Source organism: Alligator mississippiensis, chromosome 3 (genome assembly GCF_030867095.1).
Source record: "Alligator mississippiensis isolate rAllMis1 chromosome 3, rAllMis1, whole genome shotgun sequence".
NCBI classification, from domain to species: Eukaryota; Metazoa; Chordata; order Crocodylia; family Alligatoridae; genus Alligator; species Alligator mississippiensis.
This window is the reverse complement of record NC_081826.1, coordinates 290,408,845-290,436,690: the sequence shown is the minus strand read 5'-3', so window position 1 is coordinate 290,436,690 and position 27,846 is coordinate 290,408,845. Positions and strand designations below refer to the sequence as shown.

The window sequence follows — 27,846 nt, the reverse complement described above, 5'->3', positions numbered from 1 at the left end:
AAGATTTTTTACTAAAATCAGAAAAAAATGACTTTCCTACAGATGATGGGACAGCCTTGTGTGCAGGCAACTCAACAGGTCCATGGATACTGTTGGTAGGTTCCTTGTATGCCAATTAGGGACAGGCGCCAAAAAGTCTACAATCAGGGTTATTGTAGTGTTGTTCAAGGCAAAGTGAGCAATATCACTAAAGCTGAAAGAGAACAAATAAAAAGAATCCACAGTAATGAGACACTGGAATTAGGTCACATACTTGACCCAAGTTTCAGACAGATCATAAATGCAGTTTGTGATGGCAGAAACATTCTTTTACCCGGACAGCCTCTTATCTAGCTCAGAAAAAGCAACCATTCTGACCTAGCACTTGATGCCGTTTGGATTTTCAGTGAAAAAAGGCTTATTTCTACTCCAGATAAGAATTCTAAAGTCTCCCATCATACAATATAGATGCAAAATGAGACTCAGAAGTTCCGAAACCACATAAAAATTTTAATGCTATTTTAAGTCTGACTGCTGTCTAATATATGCCTAGATAACCTCATTGTGAGAATTCTGTTACTTCGATTCCCTTTCAGTTTCAGAATTCAGTTCTCTCCCTTTTACCGGTGAGAATAAGATACATACACTTATCTCGCATTGGAATTTCTTCCGAATGCTGCATTATTTTAATCCCACTCTGCAGGGGCTACATAGAAGACTGAAGGAATCAGAGCAGCTCTGCTAGTGCATTTGTATGTTCAGACTTCAGGCAAGTTCTCTTTGAGGAGGTAATTCATTAAAATTGCACATGCATGTGTGTAAATATACATGATATCAAACATTAACAAAACCACCATCATGAGAATTAAAACTTTTATTAGTGTATTCACATATTAGGCAAATGCAACACGCATGAAGCTTATTTCTTAGGTTCACAAGTTCTACCAATGCATTAGTCTACTGGTAAAACTAGCACAAACTGGTAACTGCTTTGCCAATTTTTAAAAATTATCTGGCCCACTTTTTCAAGGCTTAATTTTTGGTATTGCTTCTATGCCGTATTTGTTATGTATGGCATAAAAATATCCATCACTATCTTTAATTCAGTCAATGGATTAAAAGTTGTAACACTGGCCACATTTTTGTTCTCAAAGCTAAGTTATCACTAGCTGTACTTACAAAGTACAGTACTAGTGTAATGGATGAAACAATGGGAAAAACAGACAAAAGGCAATCCTGCTACTGCCACAATAACAAAAGAATGACAGACAGCTAGATCACAAGATTGTTAGTAAGATGTATATTTTTCAAGTCAGAATAACCCTTCTATACAGTTTCCCAGCCCTTCCCCAACCCAGACTTATTTGTAGAATATAATTCAGAATAATTTTTAAGTATGGTGTGACTGTAGTGTCCAAGGGTTCACAATAACATGCGCTGTAATGAAGAACCTAGAAGTCTTCCTTTGCTGGTCATACCTCAGCAACCACTATCCTAGAGGTTTTGCAGAAGCAACTACTTTTACAACAAGGCCCATTATGGCATAATGAATGTATATGATCTGGCTAAGCCATACAAAGCCACTCAGATCAAGTTTTAAGTTTTGTTATTGAAATAGGTTAAAAAGCTGCATCTATTTAAAACCTACATGGAAGAGTCTAGATTATCCCTGGGAAAAGTTGTTTCAAGGGTTTTTGGCGTCATAAAATAAAAATCAAGATTTTAGTGACATTTCTAGTTAAGAGAGATTTAAGGGGTAAGCCAATAAGCTTGTGTGTTTACACAAGTATTTAATACTAATATACATTCTCATTTCATAAAAAAGTATTTGCTTTAATGATCTGAGGTACAAGAAAAAAAAAGTCACAAATGTCTTGGTGCTGGCAGTGTCAGTGCCTCTATTGCCGGCAATAGATGCATTAACTTGGATGGGTAGGGAAGAAGTAGACTCCTAGTGTGATGGATGCTCAGAATTTACAAAATAAATTCATTTTAGGCCTCATTAAGCATACAAAGTGTCTAAGATTTCAAAGACCTAACTCAGGCAATTTCTTTGCCTTCCAAAGGAGGAATTTTTTTTGTGTTTTTTTTTAAAGAACGCAGCAAGAAAGTTAAGCGTTTCTACAAGGAAAGTCTGCTTTTTAACCTTAGGACAACTTGAAAACCTGCGTATATAAAAAATATAAAAGAATAAAGGAGTAAAGAGACTTGGAACTGTATGAGATTTGCCCCAATCAATCAAAAAGCAGAACGTCTACTTATGGGAACATAAAAAAAAAAAAAATGTAGAACAGCACAATATTCTGATTTACCTGTATGTATACTTAACTATTCATGTTATTGATAAACCTTTAGGACACTCAATTATATACCCAATAAAACACCATTAAGAGTCTTTAGAACTGTCCCTTCTTCCTTCTGAAGAAGGTGTTTCTATACACTAATTTCATCTAGTATCAGAGTATAGGAAACAGAATCCACAAGGTGCTTTAATTGATGAGACCTCAAGTGCTGTTTTCTTTTCTTTAAAAACCTTTTTTGGATAGTAAACAGTTCATGGGGACCACACACAAATACTACGACAGACGAGCTGTTATATTAAGTCTGTTGGTGGGACTTGATATTTAGTCCACTGGTAACGGAGGAAGGGAGTTTTACGACATGCTGGAACAGCGTACTGAAGGGGAGCCCATCTGTGTCAATACTTTGTCCAACCATTGTAGAGGTCCATTCAGATGAAGTTCAATCCAGCAAGGAGTGCTTGTTACTGTTTGCCGTCTGGAGAGGGAAGAGGGGAAAAAAAAAAATTAAATGAAACACCTTTGGGAGCCAACACAGAGGCTTCCACAGAGTCACATGTTCTTCATCAAGAGTAAGGAGACTTGAGTAGTATAATAATCTCTCTCCCAGAGTATCTATGCAAACATGTAGAAGATGCATCACTGAATTTTGGTGTTCAAGCTGATCTCACTACCTAAAATACAGTTCTACTCTAAATAAAGGTTTAAATAGGCATTATGGAATTTGTCCCAACTGTCATATCAGAAGGCAAGTAGCTTTACTTGTATACAGGACTCTGTGTTCGTTTTTCAAAACTAGATAGCCCCGTCTTCACATGCGGTATCTACACAATTGTCAAACAGGATTTTCTCCCCTTCTCATAGGCTCAGTAGTATTAAAACATCCAGCGGATAAATCTGTACACTACAAGTGAAGCATAAGTAATCCCCTGGCTTTGAAGGTGCTGTAGAGGTACTTGTTTAAAACTTGGCCCACAGTTATTTGTGCATGAGTTATAGAAACCTTTAGCTCTGTTTGGCCAACACAGCAAAGCAGAACAGCAATAACACTCTCTAGAATGAGAAGAATCTGCCTTTTCAAGTGGCCTCAAAGAGAAAAACATAAGGAAGCTGTGCTCAATTTTATCAGAAACCAGTACACGGTAACAAGCCATGTGGTTAGGCGGCCTAAGTAGTGTTATCTTACAGAAACAACAACTTCGTATCTGATTTCCTGCCATTTGGTCATACTTCTACATTTGTTTTCCACTGTATTTTCTTCAATCATATAACCTCAATCAAAATTGTACGTTACCCTACCCTACAATACAGGGTTAACCATGTTTTTCCACATACCAAACATTTAGTAAACACACCTACAAAAGCCACAATATTGCCAAAGTTTTACTGAGCTTTTAAAGCAGCCTACTCATAATATAGCCTTGATATAGAGGCCTGCTAAATCAAAGATGTTTCCTCCTCCGTGCACTTCCTCCCCCAACCTCTCAAAGTGAGAATTTAATACTATCCTACTGGACATAACATACCTGAGAGGCCTCATCCTGCAGACAGTGGAGCCCATGCATGTTTCCCCAAGCTCACGATGTAGGAAATCACATCAGCTGCTAATTCAGTTCTGCTAAGCATTTGCAGTGGCCCCAAATTCAGGTATAATGCAATGAAGTCAGCTATTAGGCAAACAGTCCTCATGCCTCTCTATTTGGCACCAGAACTACTACCCTCAGTGTAAGTGGACAATCTTTTTTCCCCTACCTTTCTGTACAAAAAAGGAAGCAAAGATAAAATTGAAAACCACTGACCCAGTGGACTCAGGTGATTGCTATTTGTAGTTTCAAATTTTCTAAGACAGGCGTGGCCAACCTGCAGCACGAGTGCCACAAGTGGCATGGGCAGCCTGTGTGTGTGGCACGACAGTTCAGCAAGGGGACAGACAGCACAGCAACAGACAGCGCTGGAAGCATAAGGCAGAGCAGAAGATTGCATAGAGAACAGAATAGGGAACAGAAAGCAGAGCAGTAGACTGGGAAGAGGAAGGGGATCAGAGTGGTACTCAGAAAGGGTGCGGGGCTCATTTGCAGCACGCCTGCCAAAAAGGGTGGCCCCCCACTCTTCTAAGACAAGAAGCAAGCCAGGGTTCATGCTCCATTAGGAGGTTCTGGACAGTTTTGATTGATACTGTACACTTGAATCCAAGGAAAATATCTCAAAAATCTTCTAGGAGGAGAACTAATGTAAATGTCTTGTTTCCTCAGCATGGGGCTCCCATTCACCACACTAAACAACCACCATCTTCCTGATCTGAACCACTGTTCTCTTAGTTTGATCTGTCCAAGGTATCAACCATTTAACTTTATGAGTCTGAAGAAGTACAGTCATTTAGCTGCCTTCTGAAATCTAGATAAATCTTCTATCCATAGAAGCGTACTGAGTGGAGACCTTATGTTCGATCGACCAAAAAGTGAGCGCTCTCTCACCAAGTTAAACAAATTTGCTACCATTTAGAGCAGGGATGCTCAATCCCTGGCCTGCAAGCCAGATGCAGCCCTCAAGGCTCCTCAAAGATCCGGATACTTGGTGGGGGGGGAGCAGTGGCATTTAACACTGCCACCTCTCCTTCATCACAAATTTCCAAGAGCCCTGGGCCAGATGACATGACTCTGCACCTGGGATCCGGCCTACAGCACAGGGGTGGGCGACAGGGTCCCATAAGGATGGCATGGAGCTGGAGCAGCAGGGCCTGAGCCTGTGCATGCAGAGAGGCTTGGCCCAATCTAGAGTATATGGGGGCTGGGGCAGGGCAAGGGAGCCAATCTTGTGTGCATGGTGAAGGAGGGGGCAATGAAGCCTGATCCTACCTGGGCCTGGCCTGAGGCAGATGGCAGAGCCCAATCCAGAGTGTGCGAAGCAGCTTGGCCTGGAGGGGTGGGGTGACAGCACCCAAGCCACAGTGCACGAGGCTGGGGCTAAGGTGGCAGGCTCAATTCCCCATAAGGCCACAGCCAACATACACCGTGGAGTTTGGGGGAGTCCCAATTAAGTATGCACCTGATTGGGCCCTGGCCATGAAGTCTGTAGACCCACCGTGCATGAGTCATCTACCCCACAGAGCAAAAAAGGTTGGGCACCATGGATCTAGAATATACTTAAACACAGGCACTGGTTCAATTTTACCCTCCTAGAGAAGAAACATTTGATTGGACTCATAAATAGGATCAATTCTATTCATGCATCTTGCCTCATATTTAAGTACCACTGGTAAAGGTAGATAAAGACAAGAAATTTTAACTCGGGTACCTAAGCTATTAGCTTGTACCTAATTGATAATGGCTTGGTTTGTTAACAAAATATAGGATGGATTTGCTGAAACATTTCAAGGCAAAACGATGTTTCATTTATATTCCATTTCATCCTGTTTATTACCTATTAGTAACCCAAAAGTATCAACATTTTGTCAAATATGTTGGGCGCCTACACATGAGCAGTGAGGCTGCTCCAACACGCTGTAATTACAGCACATCAGAGCAGGCTTGGTTAATCCAGTCTGCTGGAGCATGGCAATTACTGCAGTGTCTCATGTATCAGCATCCCCATGCTTAAAAATGACAGCAGGGGTGCTTTAACTAAAGCTCAAATAAACTTCAGTTTAAGTGCCCCAGCCGCCATTTTTAAGCATGGGGAGCTGATATAGGAGACACTCCGGATGCTTTAATAAGACTGGCTCTTGGAGCCACTCTAATTAAAGAGTATCCCCCCTGCACCCATTTGGAGCACATGTATAAATGCACACAGATGCCAAGAAAATAACCTACCTCCATTTCACTGTGTAATCACTGTGTTCTCCCATTTGTGTCTCTATTGCATCTAGCAAAACCTAACGGCTCTATGAAGACCTGTCAGCCATCTAAAATTCAATTTTTTCCCTCTTGAGAAATATTCTTCTTTACTGTACTCCCTTCAATGCATTCCTTCTTACTGAAGCTTCAGAACTCACTATTTTAATCATATTCTTCTATCCTGATTTTAATATTTTATAGGGTTGAGTATTTATTTGATAGGTCAAATAAAGTTTGGTCAATTGACCAGTCAAATATCAGTCAAAAATTGTAAAAAAAATGCAAATACAGTCAAATACTACACAGAAAAAGCATAAATTTTCCATTAAGAAACATGTCCAAAAATTAGAAAAATCTTATTTGTCAAGAAAACTGTAAAACATTCACTCCCTAAGAAACTGCTATAATCTTTGACTGGTCAAAAAAAAAAAATACAGAGTCAACTGACAACATTTAACCAGTCAGTTGACTGGTCTACCAGCCCTAATATTCTTCATTTTGTGCAAATGAATGCATATTCCTTTGGATGCAACTCCCTAACTCCTTAGGCTGCTGCTAGTTTTCTCATGTACTTCTTTCTGACAAAAAGAATTGTCAGCTTATTCGACTGTTAAAATTCCACATTTAAGTTACATTTTCACAAAATTGGCCTAATTTATCCAACAACGCAACCCTGCAACTTGAAATTTGGGTTTAAAAAACAGATGCGTTTCATGTGCTGATAAAGGAAGCAAGAAGTAGAGCTTATAATGGAACCTATGCAACATTAAACCCCCCCCAAAAAACCTGAAATCTGAAAAAACTCCACTTTAAAAGGTAATCGCGCATTGCAGAGATGTGCTCATGTTAACTCCTTATTCTTTCAGTAGGCAACTATGGGAGGCATGGAGACTTATTTTAAACAACCACACAACCCCTTCTCCATAGCTAAAAGTAATTTTCCTTTTTGACTGCTCAGGCAGTCAGTCAGATACTGCTGTTTTTAAATTCCCTTCCTAGACTTTGTAAACAGTGCTTATTTCTAAAACTAGAAATTTTCATTTGTGTTAATACGAATGGATGATTGGAATAAATTCAAATAAATGGAGAACAACTTTCCACTCACAAAACTGTTTTTAGCAGTTTTACTGTACAAAAACACAGAGTTATATCATATTCCTGCATCATTTTTCCACTATGAGTTCCAAAGTATTTCCCAACCCCCAAACGTGTGTTCTCCAGCTGTTTTATTCTGCATAATGCACTTAACTGAAAAGTCACTCCAATTTTTAACATTGCATCCTAAGCAGCTCATTATACTCCCTACAGAGCAGCACTGAGACACAATGGTTTTGTGTAGGTCTCACAAAAGGCAAGTAAATGTAGCACAGGATTCAAAAGCACCAGATGGAGGACTGAGTGATTCTAAAGCAACCAGCAAGATCTGATGACTGAAGCAGGAAACTCTACATACAAAAAGCACCCTACCATTAGCACACCAGGTAATTTCCTGCAATACCAAACACACTAGTTACAGGGGTTGGAAACCTTTTGCTGCCACAGGCTGCTGCTTGCAGCCAAGCCCCTGCCATAGGCCACATCTCCTGACAATCAACTGTAAAGGGAATAGAAAGAAAAAGGCAGATGTTGGGACCCTGGAGATGCCTCCCCTGCTGCAGCAGAGAATAAACTGAATGTGGCAGGCACAAGGACACCCCCCCCCCACCTCCCTCCCATGGATACCCCCACTGCTGCTGTGGCTAGAGTGTGCTGGATCCCTTGATTTGCTGCATGCAAGATCCAGTCTATTGATGAGCTGAGGCTGTAGGGTGCCAACCCCCACATTAACATACTGACCCACAAGGATATTAGGAATCCCATGAAGGGATATGAGTAATCTCATTTTATCTACCACAAGAGCATATTTGTAACATTGAACACAGAATCACATGCCTTTCAAGCTGGACAAGAGTAGTGCACTGTGGAACAGAGGAACGGAAAGGAAACTCATTAAACCTAAATTTTAAGGGTGAAAAATAGCATTTCATACCTGTATTCAGCCCCCCATCCTTTAACAAAGCTCATTCTTATGGTACACATTCTAGTTAGCTGATACACTGCTTCAAAACCCTGATTCACAGACTGAGCCAGAAGAGCAGCAAATTCCTGGTTGTTAAAGATCTTCAGGTTGCATCCTATGAAAAGAAAGAGAAGTCTAAGGATATGCAGCTTCTGTTTACTTGCAATTGTTACAAAGAAGTTTGAAAGGTGAAGAGCCCCTGCTAGAAGTTACCAGGGATGCAACACACGCTTAAGTTTACAGGATTTCTTGATTAACACGACCTGCACAGCTCTCTTACCTGGTGGGATTTTGCACACAGTTGCAGGATGCCAGCCATATCTTTGATTGCAATTGGGGCTCTGAACAAAGATTGCGCTATCACTTAAGCACTCGGCAAAAACTTCCCCGCCAATGTAATACAGACGCACGCCCCTTCCTGAAACAAAATTCATAGAAGTTTGGTTACAAAATGACCTAAAGCGCTGGACATAAAAAACCCCCAAAACTTCGTTATTTCACTAAGAATCAACTTCTTAGCTAGCACTACAAAGTTGATTGGTTTTCTATCTCTAGGACCATCACTTGTAGGCAGAGCAGAACATGGCTAAGTAGAATTCATCTCCAAGAACATGATGGATCGGAGAGCAATGCTATACAATATTTGTTAAGAATAAGAGAAAATTCTGCGACTTAATGGCTTGAGACCAAGAAATCAAAACCAAAGGTCTTGTCAATTCCTGAAGTGCTTTTCCACTTGAAGTCAGCCTTGGAATTGAAACAAGCAGCAGATCAAATGTTATTGCTGAATGTTGTACTGGTGTAAATACTACTGTTGGATATAAGGTAACATACATCCAAAGAAAAGGAGCACAGGTTGGTTACTTCACTCACACTGCACATCCCCATTTCCCACTACATCCCCATTTCACCAACTACAAACACACCTTCACCCCTGCCCTACACCAGTGTTCCAGCACTTGCCTTGGCTCTTGCCACAAAACCATTCATTCCTGTTCACACAAATTCAAAAAACATCATTTAAATCTATTATGCTTGTGAAAGTAAGATCCACAAATAGTTTCCATAGGCAAACTATTTCTAATAACTCTCTTTAAAATTTTTTCCCCCCCATTTACCATTTTGATTAAACAGTTTAATTATACAGAGTTCTCAATCTCTGAAGATTTACAATATAAAGCTGGCTTTGAATGTTTTAACACAGAAGAGGTTTCAATAAAAACAAAAAAAAAAAAGAGTGGAAAATTTCTGATTACATTAAAGTCCTCCAAAAAGTTAATTCCCCCCCCCCCCCCCGCCCCATTTTCTCTCCCCACCATCACCCTTCTAGTAAAAGGTTACTGCCAAGATGATGTATTGGAGGAATGCTGCACATGCCAATAATTGTTCCAAAGAAAAATTTCATGTTCTTGTCAAATTAGTGCAGTTGGACTAGCCACGGCAATTCCACATTTTCTGGAACAGTGGCTCTACAGGTCACATTACAAAAAAAGCAATAAAACACAATTCCATATTTTAGTATTTTTCTAAAAACATCACTGGTTTGACCTACTACTCTCATTTAATATTTTCCAGCTATGCTCAAATTAAGCGATACAGAACTCAAAATTTGAAGTCACCCACATCATTTCAGTTAAGTGACATTACTCTAAAGACGTAATTATAAGACTATACCTATGTGTCGTCTTGTCATTTCCACTGTGGCATTTCTGTTAACATTCGAGAGCAGGCCTAGACAGAATCTTTCTGAATTTGATGGGTCTGTAAAACCATCTACAGTCAGTGAAGGCTGTGACGCATGGAAGGTTTCTCCTACTCTCTGATTCAATTCGTAATACGCTATTGAACACCAGAACGCAGGCTCCGAATAAGTAACTGGCTGCAAATCTAGAAAAAGAAATAGAAAATTCCTATGATAAAGCATCCAGTGCTACAAAGAGACATGTATTAATGCAGAATAACTGAGACTGGCAATGGTTCATGAATAGGGACCTACCAAATTCACAGACCCTGGCAGCCAATTACACAGTTATAACACAGCCGGAGTCCCTGATTTCATGGACATATCATGGCCAGGGCTGCCATTTTTAAGATGGAGCAAAATGGGCCCCCCTGACACCTCTGACTGGCTGAGGGGCACTGCAAATCCTACCCTTCCTAGGCATTGACTGAAAGTCCTAGGCTCAGAGGTAGACAAAATACAGCCTGTGAGTTGGATCCAACTTGCCAAGTAATTGGATCTGGCCCACAGCTACCCACGCAGCACTCCACATCAGGCCGTGCCTTGCCCACTCACCCCGGGGCAGCCTGTGCCATGCTCCTGCTGGCCCAAGTCCTAGCCAGAGCCCCAGCAGAAGCTGTGCAGTTCCCGATGTGGGTGCAGGCAAGTGCTGCTCTACACCCCTTGCCTCCAGCAGCAGCTCCTGCTTTTGATTTTCCCCCGCCCCGCCATACAGCACCAGGTGAGCAGTTGCAGGTGGGCAGCTCCTACCCCAATGCGCGAGGCTCTGACTTCAGCTTTGGGTTCCCTTCTGCTGGAAGGTGGCCGGGATCTGGAGGCAGAGTCCCATGTGCCTGCCAGGAGCAGCACACAGTGTGGTGGGGCAAGAGTGAGAGGAGGAGCTGCTGCTGGAGGTGCAGAGAGCAGAGCAGCACCTGGCTGGTTGCAGCTGCACTGAGAACAGCCTGCCAGAAGCTGCTCCTGCTGCACCACGTCTTTCCAGGCAGGCGGGCAAGCAGCTTCGGTTGGGCTCTTGCCCCAGTACCAGGGCTTCAGCTTCAGCTCTTAGCCGCCTTCCTGGGAGCTGAAGCCAGAGCCCCATGTGCAAGGGCAGAAGCAGCTTCCAGCAGGCTGTTCCCAGGGCAGCTGCAGGCAGCCGGGTGCTGCTCTACGACCCCTACCTCCAGCAGCAGTTCCTCCTTTTGTTTTTGCCCCACTCACCGTGCGGCTCCTGACAGGCATGTGGGGCTCCAGATCCTGCACCCACCGCCTCCAGTGCTAGAACAGCACCTGTTCGGGCTGCAAGCACTGGTGGGAGTGCAGTGCAGGCCACCCCAGTGCGAGTGGGCAGGGTTCAGTCCCACGCTGAGTGGTGCGGGGCAGTGTGGACCGCAGCACCCAGGGAAGCCCTGCCCTCCGCCTCCCAAAAAAGGGCAGGGACTTATGGTCCCAGCCTCTCCCATTTCACTCCTGAACATTGCTCCTGCCCACATACAGACTCATAGGGAGTTTTGGCGAGTTTGGGGGGAGAGGGGTGGCGGTGCTGACCTGGGCCGTGACAGCTGATCAAAACTCCCTATGTGGCCCTTGGGCCCAAATAATTGCCCATCCCTACCCTAGCTGGAGCTGCCTGGCTTGTTAATTCAGTAATTATCACCCTCCTCAAGGGGCAGAGGGCAATAATTACTGAGTTAAATGGTTCTGGCCAGGCTTTTCCCAGCTCCCCCTCTCTCCTTCAGGAGACAGAGACAGGAACTTTTCCTGTCTCCCCCCCCCCCCCCCCCCGCTTCAGGAGATGGCAAGTCTGCCTTTTTCCCCCCTTCGCTCCCTTCCCCCTCTGCCTGCCCTTCTAGGAGACAGCTTTTTGCAAAAAATTTGCAAGAAGACTTTCCTCTCAGTAGCAACAGAAGAACCACCACAATGGACTGGGTAAGTTGTCTAGCTAATCACTCAGTGACACGTGAGTAGGTAAGTAACACAAACTTCACAAAAGTGTACAAGAAAATTCTATAGTAGTAGTTATGCAGGAGCTTGTCAACAGAAAATAGGTTCCTCTTCATGAGCCTACAATGAGTAAGAAGGTTAGCACATGCCCCAAAACACTAATTTTTAGGCCCATTTTTTTAAAGATGAATTTGTTTCAACAGTTCTGAATATTCTCATTATCCTTATAAATGGATAATACTTCATTAATCCTTTTAGGTTCTTGGTCTAGTGGCAATGAGCTCTGTGACCAAATATAGATGGTGCAAAAGTACCTATCCGTCTTACATCCATTGTCTTCAACCTCATATTTCACCGGGGTTAATAGGTTTAAAAGAAGATAAAACCATACATTTGCATACTTTATCATTGTTTGCAGTTTTGAAGAACAATGGTTCCAGTTTTTCCATGATCATCATCATTCTCCACTTTCTCTGGACCCTGTAATTTTACTATATCCCTTGAGTCTGAAAAGCAAAACTGAACCTAATGTTGCCGATGAGGGCAGGGACACCCTCCCTCACTGGCCCATTATTCACTCTGGCCTTGAACATGCTGCTGAAAATAAAGACAAAGTAAAATTTTATCCACTCAAGCAATTGCCCACGCAGTCCCATTGGGTTTAATTTGCAGCCCACAGGCTCCCATCTGGCTACTGCTTCTCCTAGAGCTCAAGCTACAGCAGCTGCCATCTCTGGGCTCCGCCCTCCAGCTTCCACTTCCTGCCCATGTGATATGCGGTCTCCAGCCACAAAGAAGTTGGGACAGCCCTGTATTAGCTTTGAATTCTGTAAGGTCAAAAAAACAGGTGTTTTAGGGAAACCCCAATGTTGCCCTTCTGCAAATTTATCAAATTGGAAGCTTTGGGCCATATTAAAACAAACAAAAGGAAAAAGAAGCTGCTTCTTGATGGGCAAAGTCCCAGACAAACTAGGATGATATGTGCTGACATGAAAAGAGCAGTCCCTCATTCTCCCTACTTCCAATTCCCTCTTACAATTTGGTATTTTCGTTCAGATTTCCCCTTCTAAGCTCCTTCTGGGATGAGCAAGTATTTGCATAACCACACCCTCAGGATGAAGCAACTGGGTCATGGCACATCCCACAGGAAACCCTGCCTCTGAATGATACTTCTGCCTTAAAAACCCAGATGAAAGGATGAAGCAGATTGCATGCAAGTATTTGATCAACATGCCCTTTCCAGACTGTGGTTCTGTAAAGGTCAAACCTGCCTACAAGCTCATGCAGTGGTTCCTGTTATTCTGGGTTTTTGGAAGAAGCAGAGAGACTCTGTGTTCTCATTAAGCCTTTATTGTAAAAACTAGCCCCTGACCCAAAATGGTCAGCTGACCACTTCCTGTGGATGACATCACTCTTTAGTAAAGGAATTAACCCTTACTACTACATCTCCCTTCCTCAGGGTTAGCTTGCTACACACTTAGTTACAAAATGAACGTAAACAAAGCAAAAACTCTGGTAAGTATTTGTTTAGACCTGACTAATTCACAAGTCTAATCTCTTTGGTGGAACTGAGGTGCATCCAGACCTAGTGCGGTAAACAGGTGGGATTTGGCAGAGATGTTCTCGATTCCTATGGAGAAGACCACTACCTGACTCAACCCACTATGAACGAGAGGTATCTGCCCTAGCCTGGATGGTGCCTTGGACCCCTGGCTCTGGGATCCAAACTTCCTGCTGGGGGGAAAGAGCAGGTAACGTGTTTCGAAGCATGCCGGGTGTCATAGTTCTGTTTCTGGCAGTCCTTTATCTGTTTGTCTCTCTTGTGAAATGCCTGTGGATCAACAAGTTTGGCACCAAGTCATTGCTCATACTTGGGAGGGTTGTACGGAGTTGACGACTCACAAGTAACTCAGGTAGACTCCACTCATGCTCCAATGGTGTTGAATGATAGATCAAGAGTGCCTTATAGAGATCTTCATTCCTGTGAAGCAAATCCTTCGCAGTCCGCACCGCACATTCTGCTTCTCCATTACTACAGGGAAAATGTGGACTGCTGGTGACATACTGAAAGTCATACTGGGCTGCAAACTGCTTAAACATGGCTCCAGAAAATTGTGGGCCATTATCAGTTCTTAAAACTGAAGGCATGCCATAGAGTGCAAATATACTCTTCAATGCCATTAAAACTCTCTCTGTTGTGGTGCCCTGTAATTCCACCATCTTTAAGTAATGGGAATAATCCATAGCAATGAGGTAAACAGAACCCTTCCAGTGAATAAATCAGCCCCCAAATCTGCCATGGATGACCTGGTAAATCAGCATGGCTTCTCATATGGACTGGCTGGTGTCAGGCATAAACCTTACAATTGCCCACCCTGTTGTGTATATCATCACAGATGAAGGGCCACCATACTGCCTGGCAAGCCCTGGCTTGACACTTTGTGATGCCCTGGTGAGCATCATGAATCTTCTCTGGGACTTCCTGGCATAATGTGGAAGGTATCAGACCTCTACTGCGGAACATGACTAAGTCTCTGACAACATGAAGACTGAGTCTCTCTTGCTGGTACTTTTCTAGTTCACAGTCCTTGAATCTTACTTGAGGCCATCCTTCTAAGCAGTATTTCTTTATATAATGGCAAGAAGAAGCAGCTTCTTGAGCTTCCTGAGCTTTCGTTTGTAGTGAGGCAGATATGGGTATCCCATCTGCAGTAACGTCCACATAAACAGGAATATCTCACTCCTGGCAGAGTTCCTCTGGAGACAGTGGAGCCTGTAATGGTGCCCTAGAAAGAGTATCAGCTGTTTGTACCTCTTTTCCCAGGATACGTGCTATGCTGTAGGTGAATTTCAGCATTCTAAGGTGAAATCGCTGGATTCTCGGTGGAAGTTCATTGAGAAGTTTGTCTCCTAACAGAGACACAAGCGGCTTGTGATCAGTATGTACATAAAGGTCAGGCCCACAAGGAAAGTTCTGAATCTCTCACCTGTCCATGCAACTGCTAGCGCTTCTTCTTCTATTTGCGCATATTGAGTTTCAGGTGGAGAAATTGCTCTTAACACAAAAGCAATAGGGGCCCAGTGGCCCACTTCCTGATATGGTTGTAACACTCCTCTGATCCCGTATGATGAAGCATCTGCTGCAATACGAGTTTCTTGTGTTGGATCGTATTGGGCCAGCTCATCAGGGATGAACTGAGTATAGATCTGATCTCACTGAAGGTAGATTGCTGTAGTGGTCCCCAGAGCCATATGTTCTTGTCACAAGAGATGTCTTAAAGGCTTTGTTATTGTTGCCAAGTTTGGCACAAAACGGCCCAAGTATGTGGCCATGCCTAAAAATCTGCATAGTTCGGGGACATCTTTGGGTTCTGGGAACCCCTTGATGGCTGCAACTTTCTATGGATCTGGATGGATCCCATGCGGTGTAATCCAATGCCCCACAAACATAAGTTGTGAAGTAGCAAAGGTGCACTTTTCATTAAGTGTAACTCCAGCTTCTTGGAGTTTTCTGAGCACTTCATCCACTCTTGCATTGTGTTGTGCCTTGGTGGTCCCAGAAATCAAAATATCATCAGCATGGTAAAGAACTCCTTTTAAGCCATCCAGTATGTGTCACATCCGAAACTGAAAGAAATCAGGAGCTGATGAGATTCCAAAAGGTAGCCATTTAAACTGGTAGTGTCCAAATGGGGTAATAAAAGTTGTTAGCTTGGATGCTTCAGTGGCTAGAGGAATCTGTCAGAACCCTGCCCGAGCATGCAATTTTGCAAAAACTCTGGCTCCTGCAAGTTGAGTCAAGGTGTGTTCCACAGAAGGAAGAACATGTCTTTCTCTGCCCACGTACTTGTTCAGCTATGTGAAGTCAACACACATTCTAATCTTACCATAAGGTTTTGGCACAACCACCATCCCAGAACACCAACGAGTAGGTTCTTCAATCTTTGTAATTACTCCCATTTCCTCCATACATGTTAGCTCTTCTTTAACTTTGTCCATTAGTGGCAGTGGTACCCATATTGGAGTAGTTAATGCATACAGACTGGCATCAGCTTTTAGGCATATCTGATATCCATCTGACATTTTTTCCAGACCAGAAAATGATGAGTATTTGGTTCTGTAGTACTGCTTGAAGGATTTCTCATCTGCTATTTCATCTAGTCAATGGACAAGCTGCAGTGCCTCTATAGCCGGTAATCTAAGTAAAGGCACAGCCAGGTTACCAATCACAAGCTTCCTGGTCTATACATCTCTGCTTCAGTGTCATTTTGCATTAAAGGACCCCAGTACTTTGAGGGTAGTGTCTCCTGGTCCCCATAACTGTTTAACAGGAGTAAAGCAAAGCCCATCCCTATGTGGGCTGTAGTAAGAAACAGGGATAGCTGAGACTGCTGTTCCTAAATCTGTTTTAAATGGCACTGGCTGTCCATTGAGCTCAATTTCTGTCATGTAGACTCCTGGATCTGATGAAGACCCTGTTACTTCATCTGAAAGTACTGTGCCATCCTCTGCATCCTGTTCTGTGACTTAAAGACTCCGGTGGTGGAGTGACAGCAGAATTTCATCCGCCTGATCTCCCATAGAGTAGGTAAGAGTACTCATTTGGTAAGCTTCCGGATGTTTGTCCAGACCTGACACTTCCCTGAAGCGATTAAAACACCTGATCCATGGAGGCCATGTTTCAGGGGACTGGAAATCAAATTGTTCTGGTGGTGCAACTTTGAGTGCCTGCATGGTCTCTGTAGCCAGCCTCAGTGCTGTGCTGGGCTCTGCTGCAGGTAGAGGTGCCTAGCCCTTCTCTGCGCTGTATTCAGCTGCTGCTAGAGTCAGATCCATCAGTTGGGAATCACCTGTTCGATTTCCTGTTGGTGGCAAGATTCGTCACTTATGACACCATGTGTTATTCTGGGTTTTTGGAAGAAGCAGGGAGACTCTGTGCTCTCATTAAAGCCTTTATTGTAACAACTAACCCCTAGTCCAAAATGGCTGACTGACAACATCCAGTGGATGACATCACTCTTTAGTAAAGGAGTTAAACCCTTACTACTACAGTTCCTGCTTATTCCAACTCCAGCAACTCTATCCCTTGATTAAAGGTCAAGGTAGTTACAAGAAAAGGCAGTTATTATGGAATTCATTATTAAATGTATAATTAAATTTTCATTCCGAGAAGTCTGACTTTAGTTACCATTCGAGATCCAGCCATGATTCTGCTTCCCTCTTGATCATATTCTATATTTTTTGAAGTGAAAGCAAGAAAGAGATGGACTTTATAATGATAAACATACAACACACAATACAGCGAGTACTTAAGTGTTTGCAGCTTACCCAGGCTATGATTAACTGGGGAGAGAGTGCTGGGAGACAGCTCTGCTGGAGATCCTGTAGAAGCAGTACACAGATTATTATTTTAAAGCAAGAATGACAAATTACAGACGGCCATGCCTCACCAGGGCTTAGCATTATTTTCAAATGTTATTCTTGAACTTACTACAAACACTTCAGACATGGCACTCCAGACTAAAACAGGCAGTTATCCTTATTCTGTGCCAAATACACCGTGGGGCAAAATTCCTTCCTAACCTCAAATATGGCAATGGGTCTGACCCTGGGCAGAGGGACAAGACCCTCCAGCCAGGAACCTCTGGCTTTGGTCCCAGCAGGAGTATGGAGACAACACAGTCCAAGTCCCCAGCTTTGGCTGTAGCCAAAACCCAATGCATCTGAGGGAGGCTTAAAAACACCCTGACATGCAGCAGGGGGGAAGGTGGCAGGGACAACCAGCAAAGCCCAGAAGAGGGGAAGGTGCAGTGGTGGGGAAAGACGGTGGCAGGGGCAACTAGCAAAGCCCACAAACATGGGAAATATTCATGATAGAACATAGACAAAGCTACACCTGGATCATCATTTACCTTATGTAAATGTCATTTGTTTTATATGCAGAAAACCAGAAGTCCTAGATTCCCAACTGGGGAGACAGGGGTATAAGCAAACTTCTCTAGCTGCAGCCAACCCAGCTCAGCCTGCAGGCCATGCTTTTCAGGATGAATGCCTGTCCATCGCCTCAAGTTTTAGATACAAGAGCTTAAAACAATGTAACTGTCTTATACAAGGGGACCATGGCCAGCATGATTTTGGATGAAGTGGTAGAGTCAGAAAATCCCTCATCTCACTGTGTCAGGAGATCCCATCTCAAAATCTCACCTTTGAACAGATGATGAAAAGATTAAAAAGCTTTACCTGTATCCATGCTTTGGTTCAACTGTTGGTCACTTGTTTCTCCATCTTCACTGATATATCCTGGAGGTGGCGTTTCTGTCAAGAGGAAAGTCTGTTAGCACAAAAAGTGAAGACACTTACAAGCATTTGGCTTTTCAGCCCTTACGGTCAACCCTACACATTCTTCAAACACTGATTTCAGACTGCACAGTACAGGGTGCTCTTCACAGAAGGTGTGTTTTAGACACTTATGCATAATCCCCCCCCTTCCCTATACAACACATATGCATAATCCTGTCTCCCCTCCACCTGTTCAATAAGTGAAATGCATGTAATATGTAATATGCAGTCCTTATTTGCTGCACATACAAACATGTTTGCATGTTGCTTTCACAGCAGCCAGGTGCAGAATTTTGCTATGTTGACTGGCAGCTCTCACGTTTACTAAAGAAAGAAAGAAGCCCTTTGGGAACTTTTACTGGAAAAACCAGCTAATTAAGCTGATTCCATGAACTTGCTGTAACTATTCTCCGATCAAATGCCAGTTCCCTTCTAAGATGACAGACGATTTTAACTAGTTTCATAAACACCACAAAGCTTGTGCTTATTATCACCATTCCTTTTAGTGTTTTGGAGTACATTTTAAAACAGACGGAAATAATTACATAACAAATTTAAGAGGGACGTTGATGCTAGAAGTTAGGTTTAATTTTAGAATAAGAGCTCAAAAACCCAAGGGACTACTGTATTCCCCTTTCTCCAATCCCCCAAAAGGAATCTGTTTCTCACATAATTAATGAGTTACCCTACAGCAGCTCTGGAGTCCATTTCCTTCGAAACATGAAAGTAGTTTGATGTAAAGACTCTATTATTGGCTTTTTCTGGTAAATTTACAAGCTAAAAAGATTATCTTTAGTGAACTATTATCAAAATGCTACGCTTATGGTTAACACTGTAATTCTTCTAAAATTAATTACAGAGTAGAAATTCAAAAGGAAAGGTTTTTTGGGCTAGATGTTAAAAATCAAAGCCATATACCAATCCAAAATTGTGTCTGGCAAGCAAGGCAACAAAACAAGGCCTCATGAGAGCAGTTAATTAAAAAAAAAGTTAATGCAATTTGTGAAGTCATGTAAAGCTAATATATGTTAGAATTAGATCCATTATGAATCTTCCACAAATTACTGGTCTATCAGAAATAAATGTCCACCTTGTTCACATTAAGACACTGACATTCTTTCAGAACTATACTCATTACAGCACTTACAGCACAGCTAGTTTACTAGCCACATTTAAGATTACAGCACAGAAGATTTTTAGTTTTGACATGTACTTGTAGGATAATAAAGCTAGTACTAATTTTGAGAGGCTATTTTATGCTGCCATGACTAAGTGAACTCCTCCCATCTCTGATTCATTCATAGTAGTTGAGCCCACAGCTATGGTAAAGGTCAGTAACCATTTACAGTCTAACCCACCTCCTGTTTTCAGCTGCCAACCTTTTGCCTTTGGTACCAACCGTTTCCATATCTGATCTTTGTCTGAACAGAAGAGATCTCTCCAACTACACTATTATTAAAACCCATTTGTTTGGGTTGAAGTTTGAACACCAAAGCAACAAGAAAAGGAGAGCTGAAGTTTGATGTTTGAGAATCGTCATTTAAAGGTGAACAAGCTGCTGCAGACTGGACTGCTGAGAGGGTGAGCTGCAATCATAGCATTTGCAGCACTTTCCAAAGAGACCACCCAGCCGTGAAGGGTCAGATTGCAATGCTGCAACAGCATTTTATAAAATGAGAAGTTATAAAGTCTGCATCAAATAAGGCACGGGCTTTCAAGTCAGAACAACTTCTTTGCAACAGACAGTATTTCCTTATCTCCTTGTAGTTCGAGCAGTATACTAGGTGCTGCTGCAGCACAAGTTGGAATAGCACCTCTCTCAGTAAAGCTTCATAGGCTAGGGCAACAGAAGAGAAAGGAAGACTACTTCACTTTGGGGAAAAAAGATGGACCTTCCCTCTTATGGGTGTATAGGACAAGACATTAAAAAAGAAAATTCCATAGTGCAAAGTTGAACAAGGGGTGGAAGGGAAAAATGACCTTCTCAATCATGACCTGTAGTTCAAAGTAATTTTAGGTTAAGGTGGCTAAAACAACAGCAACCTGCAAGCAACAGCTACACTGCAGGATCATACACAGTAGTTTACTCAGGCTTCATCATGCAGCAATCAGGTAGCTCAGGTTTGCCTGTATAATATTCTTGAAGCAAAGATTACTGTTGACGCAGAATGTGTTAGATGACTGCTCCCCACCCCATAAAGCATCCTGAATACTAAATAGGATACTCACATGCATGAACATCTCTCTTCTTAAGTAGTGTTATGTCTAAACAAAGCTGGTTCAGTTTACCAAGAGAGCATGGGATTTTTCTTTTGTACAGAAACATATCTGTAGCATTAATGTCACTCATTTTGAAATTTATGGGGATGAAGATGAAGCGCATCTTATTTGAATTTTCCAGTAGGTCTGTCTAGCCATTTGATCAATTAGGAAATTTAATCAAATCTCCATCTTTCATTTACTATCTGGACATTAAGTGCCAACATAAACAATACATATCTTTAAAAACAGAGGAATACCTGGTATATAGTTGCTCTGTGGTTCTATCCCAGCTGGAAAGTTAGTGTTTTCAGGAATGGAATGGGTATAGTCATCGAGAGGAGGCAGTTCCGTTAGGATCTCAGTATGCCGTGGCACTAATACAGGAGGCAGGACTGGGAAGGTAGAATTCAATGCATTAGTGAGAGCCTGAACACATCCATTTTACTTCTCTCTGAGCTGGGGGGAAAGAAAATACCTCAGGCAAACAATTAAAGTACTATACTTAACATAGTTTTAAGTCAGGTAATGAGTCTCAGATTTGTAAAATGCCTAATAAAAGCTATTCCATACCAGCCAGAGTAGCACACGGTCATCTGTGATTTCACTGTTTAACTACATGTAACAACTTTCAGGTTGAATCAAAAGACAGCGAGTGGTTTTGTTAGTAGAGGTGCACTGATACATCGGTCCATATCATAACAGCATCAATAAAAGGAAAATTGACACGATAGGCAATTGGCCTCTTGCGGCTGATATGGCTGATAAAATGCCCTGTGCATGCATGCAGCCGCAGCATGCACATGGCCAGGACTGCAGGTTAGAGAACAGTATCTAGCTAGTAAGTCTGTTGGGGGAGGAGAAGGGGCATGGAGGGACAGATTGAGGACTCTGCAATGAGGGAGGGAGTGGGGCTGGGGCAGGTACTGCCCAGCTGGGGCAGGGCAGGGCAGGGCAAAAGACAGAGCTGCTGGTTTGTCCACAGGGTGCAGGTCCTGCTGCTGCGTGCACCCCCAGGGAGGCATGTGTCACCCAGATCTGTGCATGGGGGGAGGCCAAGCTGTCCACCGTGCACTCGGAGATGGGGCTGGTCCAGCCTCTTCCCGGCAGCCTCACTTGGGTCCAGCAGGGCAGGCTAGGCTGTACTGGGAGGAGGGGGCTACAAGGTGGGAGGGATTAGGGCCACCCAAAAATTTGCCACCACCACCTGCCCCCCACACACCGCTACCGGGAAGAAGCTGGAGCAGCCCTAGTCCCCAGTGTGCAGCACACCCTCGCCCCATGCACAGATGCAGGGGGCACATGCCCCACATGCCTCCTCCAGGGGTGCATGCAGCAGCAGGAGCCATCCCTCCTCCACAAACCACCAGCTCTGTCCCATACCCTGCCCCACCCCAGCCCCACTCCCTCCTTCACCACAGGGGGCCTTGATCTGCTTCCCCATGCCCCTTCCCCCCAGCAGACTTACCAGCCAGACACTGCTGGGCTGCACATATCAGCAATGAGACAGGAATTGGCCGATATTGCTGGTCAATAAATCGGCCACTGGTATCGGCCCAAAAAATCTTTATCGGTGCACCCCTACTTGTTAGCAACATTCAAACTGTTCTGTTTATATTAAATACAGACATGTCTTTTTAAAGCATTACTAATTTACTACCACTGAAAACTGCTGAATAGTTGAACTGTTTGAGTTCTTAAAACTGTGTGCTACTTTTTTTATCCAAATATGGCAGATTCAGTGAGGCAGCCTGAACAATACTTTTCAACCCACTTTTCCATGCTAAGCTGTATTAGTGAAGCCCAACTAATCAGAGAAGAGTTTGTTGGGTAAATACCGTATATGTGCTTCTTTAGAATGTCTAATAGCAGTCCTCCTACCTGGAGTCTCCACTCTCTGGTAGTGGTAAGGATTTACACATACTTCATCCTTTTTAAGATTAAAAGCATATTCACAGTTTTCAATTGCTTTAAGTTCATGATGACTGTGAAGATCTGGCCAACGCCACAAGCGGCAGTAAATAACATGCGGTAATCCTTTACGGTGAGATACTTGTAGACGGCCATCAAGAGACCTACATGGGAAAGATGTTGAAAAAATGTTTACAAGCTACATTCTGTGTCCTTAAAAAAAAATCTAAACAAAAAAAGAGTATGTCAGGTGGGGGTGAGGGATAGTTAAAATGTATGCGGGGGATGATCAGAATTTAGCAGGGTTACAATGCATAAGTTACATGTACGTTCTTGGCAGAGAACTTCAAATGAGAGAAACAAAGCAGCGTCAGACGGACTATTATTTAAAGCAACTTAATTTCAGCAGAAGTTAGTGCCAATGAGTTTCAAGTTGGTTAAAAAGCCATTGTACAGCTAAGCATAACAAGGAGACTTCAACCACAATTTTTAAACGTAGGAAACATTTGTAACATGACATACCATTAATACTCTCTCAGTTTCTAACCCTTCGGACTACACTGCAGCATGGATGCTTTTTTGCATTAAAGCACAGTAACTCCCACAGGACTGCAAATAAACCAGCAGCAGTTGGCTGCCCATGTGATCCACATGGCAGTGTAACAGTGATGCAAAAAGCATGAACACATCTTAAAAAGGTGTGGCATTTATTGGCTTGACTGTTCACATACCTTGCTACCAGCTGAAAATGTTTTGCTAGTTTTAAGACAGACTGCATATGCTTACATAAATGCAGATGTTCATGGTTGTTATGGGATGGGAGACAAAAACCTCAATACACAAAAGCAAGCAAATGTGACATGAAAAAAACAAAAACCCTGTTTTAAATTTGCCCATCATTAACTACTGAAGAATTTTCCAACAATTCTTTCATAGCACATCTCTAATCCGGTTAACAAGATTTAGTTAAATTTATGGCGTACAAAGCAGTTTAAACACTTTGTAAGATTAGGCTTAAAGATTTAAGTGTCCTAACCTTGTTCATATAAATACCAAAATACATTAAAGCTTGCATTTAACAAATTTTCCCATTCTTTTAATGGCATTAGTATGGAAAAAGGATATGCCAGAATTAGGATTTCATTGGTCAAAACATCAGCTGAGAACATTCAGATTTTTACAATGGCAAGCAACTGTTTTAAAATGCTGTACCATATGAGGTCTAGGAAGCATTTGAGTATAAGTTTACTTTACAGGTAAAGCATCCCACTACAGACCCTCCAAAGCCAATCCCTCCCACAAGATCTCTATGATGCGAGAGAGGGCAGAATATTCACCTGGTTTGTTCAGAGAAGCTGTAAAGGCCTGTTGTATCCCACTGATCTATCGTATTTGGTGTACTCAGTCCCCAAATTTCAGAGCAAGTGCTGTGCATAAATTGAAAACAAAAAACAAAAAAATTGATGTGAATATGGAAGCATGGTTATTCCAAATACCATGATGTAAAACATGGAAAAATGTACAGAATACTTCCTTTCACATAGAAGATAGAGCATTTGTAGGCTGACATTTTAATTGGTATCTAATGCTATATTTTCTATATGAAGGAGGCCAGTCAAATGGAACAGGTGATTCAAGGTAAATGATAATGTTTAAAAAAGGTGAACAAATTTTGCAGCTTAAGAAATCAACGTATTTCTAATGTCCCTTAAAACAGGCAAAACTTCCTCAGCCTGGATTTAAACAAGGTCCAATTGTTTAAAAGAAAGGGGGTTTGTATATTTATTTAAGAGCTTACAAACTAAGGCCACATGCATCTTAGGCTGATCTGTCATTGCCTAAGAAAGGTCATTTTTAGACACCACATCAGTACCAATCTAACATCAGCATGTGGAACTTTCCTTAGGGCATTCTCTAGGAATGGGAAAATTTGAACTCCAAAAAGAAGAATGCCCATTTTATTGTTATAAGTTTTCCATTTACTGATTCCTTTCGGATTAAAGCATGGCCCAAATACTACTTTCTCCTGCCAAGGGATACACCAACAGTTCTCAATAAGCATACCACGACAGCCCAAGGTGCCAGAAGATCCTTCCAAGCATGCCAGAGTGCCCAGCCCCAGTGCTAGGAGATAAATGACTGCTCTTCCTCCCATCCAGCATACCACAGAGAAGTGGCACCTGTGGCTGCTCTCCAGCCTTGGCAGCCCCTGCACTAACTGCCTCCACGCTCCCAGCAGCACGTACTGCCACACACACAGGGCATGCATGCAGGTGGGTGGATGTGCTATGGTTGCGACATATTTTTAACTCATCTCTTCCCCACACTCCTCTCACACTCCCAGGGCCTGTGGAAGGGGCCACAGATGCATGTTGCTTTGGGTCACTGGTGTATGAGTCACCAGAAAACCAGCGCAGCGGTGGTGAGAGCCCTTGGTGAGAGCCCACAGCCCCTCAGGTACAGACCAGGGGTGGGGAGTGGCAGACAATGGAAAAAGCAGAGCATGGTAGAGTAAGGTCCTTTCCTGCCCCCCTCCTCACCCCCTAGTGTCAGCAGGTCATGTAGGTTAAAAATGAAGTTGCGGATGATGAAAATCTTTTGTGCCTTAAGGTGTAAAAAGACAAAAGAAAATCCCCATGCTACAAGTGGTGGAAATGATCTGAAGTTTGACCTTTAATAGACCTTTAGTAAAAGAGGAGCTAACACCAGCTAGATTCTAGCTCAGTGTCTCTCACCTGAAGGGCCTCCAAGTTCAGAAAAGTCACTGGGGGGGGGTGCACTGAAGCTAAAAATGTTGAGAATCACTAGCATACACAATTTAGCAAACAGTTTGACACAGCAGCTTGAGAAAAGTTCATCCTAAGACTTAATAATGTAACCAAGGAGTCATCAAGCCTTAACTCTTATATAGGCAGGGAAATCAGGGACTCCTATTCTGTAAAAGGCAATGTTCAACTGATTTAGGATTACAGCAGTGCAAAAAAGTATCTACAGTAATATTTACTACCACTTTAAGTGAAAAGGAGACAGCTTTGAAAGCTGTGCAGCATGTGTTTGGGAACCAGGTATACCCAGCTGTATCATGGACTATGTTTCAGGCCTCTGGGAAGTCAGACTATGTTTGATTTTGTACAAAAATAGTATTTGGAATATATTGCTTTAAAGTGTAAAGTATGGCAGTTATGAAGGTACAAGCTGAAGGCTGACTGATTGCTGTAGTGCTTCGAAGTTTTTAACATGCCTTTAAAAAAAATCTAAGCTATCAAGTAGAAATCTAAGCTCTCCAATCTCATTTACAAGGCTCAAAAATAGTTATTTTAGAGCTCCAAATATTAAAATTAAGTGCTCCAGTGGAGAGTCAAAAACAACAAAAACACACCAAGCTGGGCAGGTTTCACTTGTGTACAGATGGTTTGTGTAAGCAGCTGTTTTGCAGAGAAACCCACCACTACGTTTCATTCCCAGGCACCCTGGACCACTGCATCTTACCCAATTCACTGAAACAACAGGTAGGATTCTAGGCCAGGGGTTGGCAAGGTTTTTGGTCAGAGTGCCAAAAATACCCGCGACCAACATGTAAGATATTGGTATGCCAGGGTGGATGGCGAGGGTGCCATAAGGGGGCCCGATCCTTGTTGTGGCAGCACAGCCCTGGCCCCTTCCAAGGTTCACGTGCCATGCTAAATGCCGTTGCATGCCATGCTCTGGCACGCATGCTGGAGGTTGCCTACCCATAGTCTAGGCATTGTAGAAAGTCAGTAAAGTTAGAAGAAACCTGTATCAAGGTGCACATTTGAGTCTGGCAATCACCTGGGCATTTCACAAATGAAATTCTACACACGTGCTATAGACAAGGTTAAGACCTTTAACGTGCATCACCCCTGCTTGTAAGTTAGTCTTCAAACCCAAGCACGGATTTTTGATTGGTCAATACAACTAAACACAATGTGCTGCACATTACCTGCCACAACAAAAATCCAAAGACAGAACCAAAAAATCCTGCTAGCATCGAGAGGTGCCTCACGCAGGTAGAACAATGCTTCAAAATTTACACTGTGTCAGATGAGAGGCTCCCAAAATGTAGTATATGCATCACCGCAACAGGCAGGCTCGCAACACCTGATCCATTCGCTCCATGGAGAGTACCGCACACGCCAATAGAAGTTTGGGCGTTTCCGATTTAAGCCAGGTACAGACATTACACGGTTACCAGTATAAGTGATTGGAAACCAGTCTATGCCCGTAACAGAAGTCTGGGGCACAGACTGGTTTAAAAATGACAACCCAGTCTAAGGTTTGCACCTCCAACCCCCAAAAGGGCAAATGCATGCTGTTTGCTGCTGATCTAAACTATGCGGCTTACAGAAAATCATGTAACTTAGCCTGATTCTGCCTTGGGCTTTCTGAATGTCTGTATCTAGACTTAGACCATGATAAACAGGAGCAGTGCTTTAGGCCAGTGGTTAAAGAAATAATTCTCTGTAACTGATTCAAGTCTCATACTGTCAGTTCATCATGAGGCCCACAAAACACTTTTTTCTAATCTCAGAAAAATGGCATTCCTAAGTGATCGTATAATGGGAAGCCAGAGGAGGAATGTTTTTATTTAAAAGATAGGAGAGCAGTTAAAAAGGTTAGCAGGACTAAGCATCATTTAGAAGGTGCACTGTGCACTGTGGTGCTATTGCTAGGGGTTAGGGCACATGGTTGCATGGAACAAAGGCGCTGCACTAGGATTTTTACCTCAATCCCAGCAATTTATGACTCGCTGCTAACATATGAGCCTCGGTAGAATCTCAAATATGGACAAAGAAATTCGATGGCAAATCCTATGTGAAACCAGCCTACATGATCAGTAAAGTGGGGAAGCTTCACCCCATACCTTTGCTACTATTCACTGTGGCAAATTCAAGTTCTTTCCCCTGGATCTTCCCTTTTTGCTTGTGCACCAAAAAGTTTTAGGACAGGTCATGACAAAAAGTGGCCCAACAAACTGAATAAGATTCGAAGTGTGAGCACCTCTGTCCTATGTAAATGATTAAATAAAATGAAAAGTTCCCCCAACAGCTGGAACAAACACCATTAAAGAGACTGTTAATTGCACAGAAGCAAGATTTAATAAAAATCTGAAACTATGTGAGCCATTAACGTCCGGTCTTTTCTGTTAAAGCATAATGCAACTGCTCACAAATCAAAGCTGCAGCATTTCATTTTAAACCTGCATTTCTAAAGTCAACTTTCCAAAACTTCTTTCAGGATGAAAAGTAATATTCTCAGTCTCAGTCCACAAGGAATAGGCTGAAGGCTATCTGTCCCACTGGAGGGCAAAAGGAACCTTTCACTTTGTTTCTGCAACAGTGTTATTTAAAATGAGTGGTGACTGAGTATTGCACAATTAATGACATACTTGTTTTAGCTATTTAATTTGGCTCCAATGTCCATATGTTTTAGATGCGCTGCAGTTCCTCTTTTCCTCTATCCTACATGTCCCCCAAGTTAGCC

The 27,846-nt window shown here is 42.7% G+C and overlaps 1 protein-coding gene across 2 annotated transcripts in view; it reads right to left on the bottom strand.

Moving 5' to 3' along the window:
- Positions 1 to 838: 838 nt before the first annotated feature.
- The window catches only part of SMAD2 (SMAD family member 2), a 68,313-nt gene continuing 41,305 nt past the window's right edge, over positions 839 to 27,846 (bottom strand). Inside the window, exons 3-11 of one of the 2 annotated variants that reach the window (XM_006268946.4) lie at positions 23,682 to 23,771; positions 22,315 to 22,508; positions 20,694 to 20,828; positions 18,076 to 18,150; positions 17,164 to 17,217; positions 9,846 to 10,058; positions 8,452 to 8,589; positions 8,142 to 8,286; positions 839 to 2,757 (exon numbers count right to left, since the gene is read on the bottom strand). In XM_006268946.4, coding sequence (XP_006269008.1) covers positions 2,634 to 2,757; positions 8,142 to 8,286; positions 8,452 to 8,589; positions 9,846 to 10,058; positions 17,164 to 17,217; positions 18,076 to 18,150; positions 20,694 to 20,828; positions 22,315 to 22,508; positions 23,682 to 23,771 — 1,168 coding nt within the window. In that variant the 3' untranslated portion in view covers positions 839 to 2,633. The remainder of the gene's footprint in view (positions 2,758 to 8,141; positions 8,287 to 8,451; positions 8,590 to 9,845; positions 10,059 to 17,163; positions 17,218 to 18,075; positions 18,151 to 20,693; positions 20,829 to 22,314; positions 22,509 to 23,681; positions 23,772 to 27,846) is intronic. The other variant, XM_014593952.3, reaches the window with a different exon arrangement.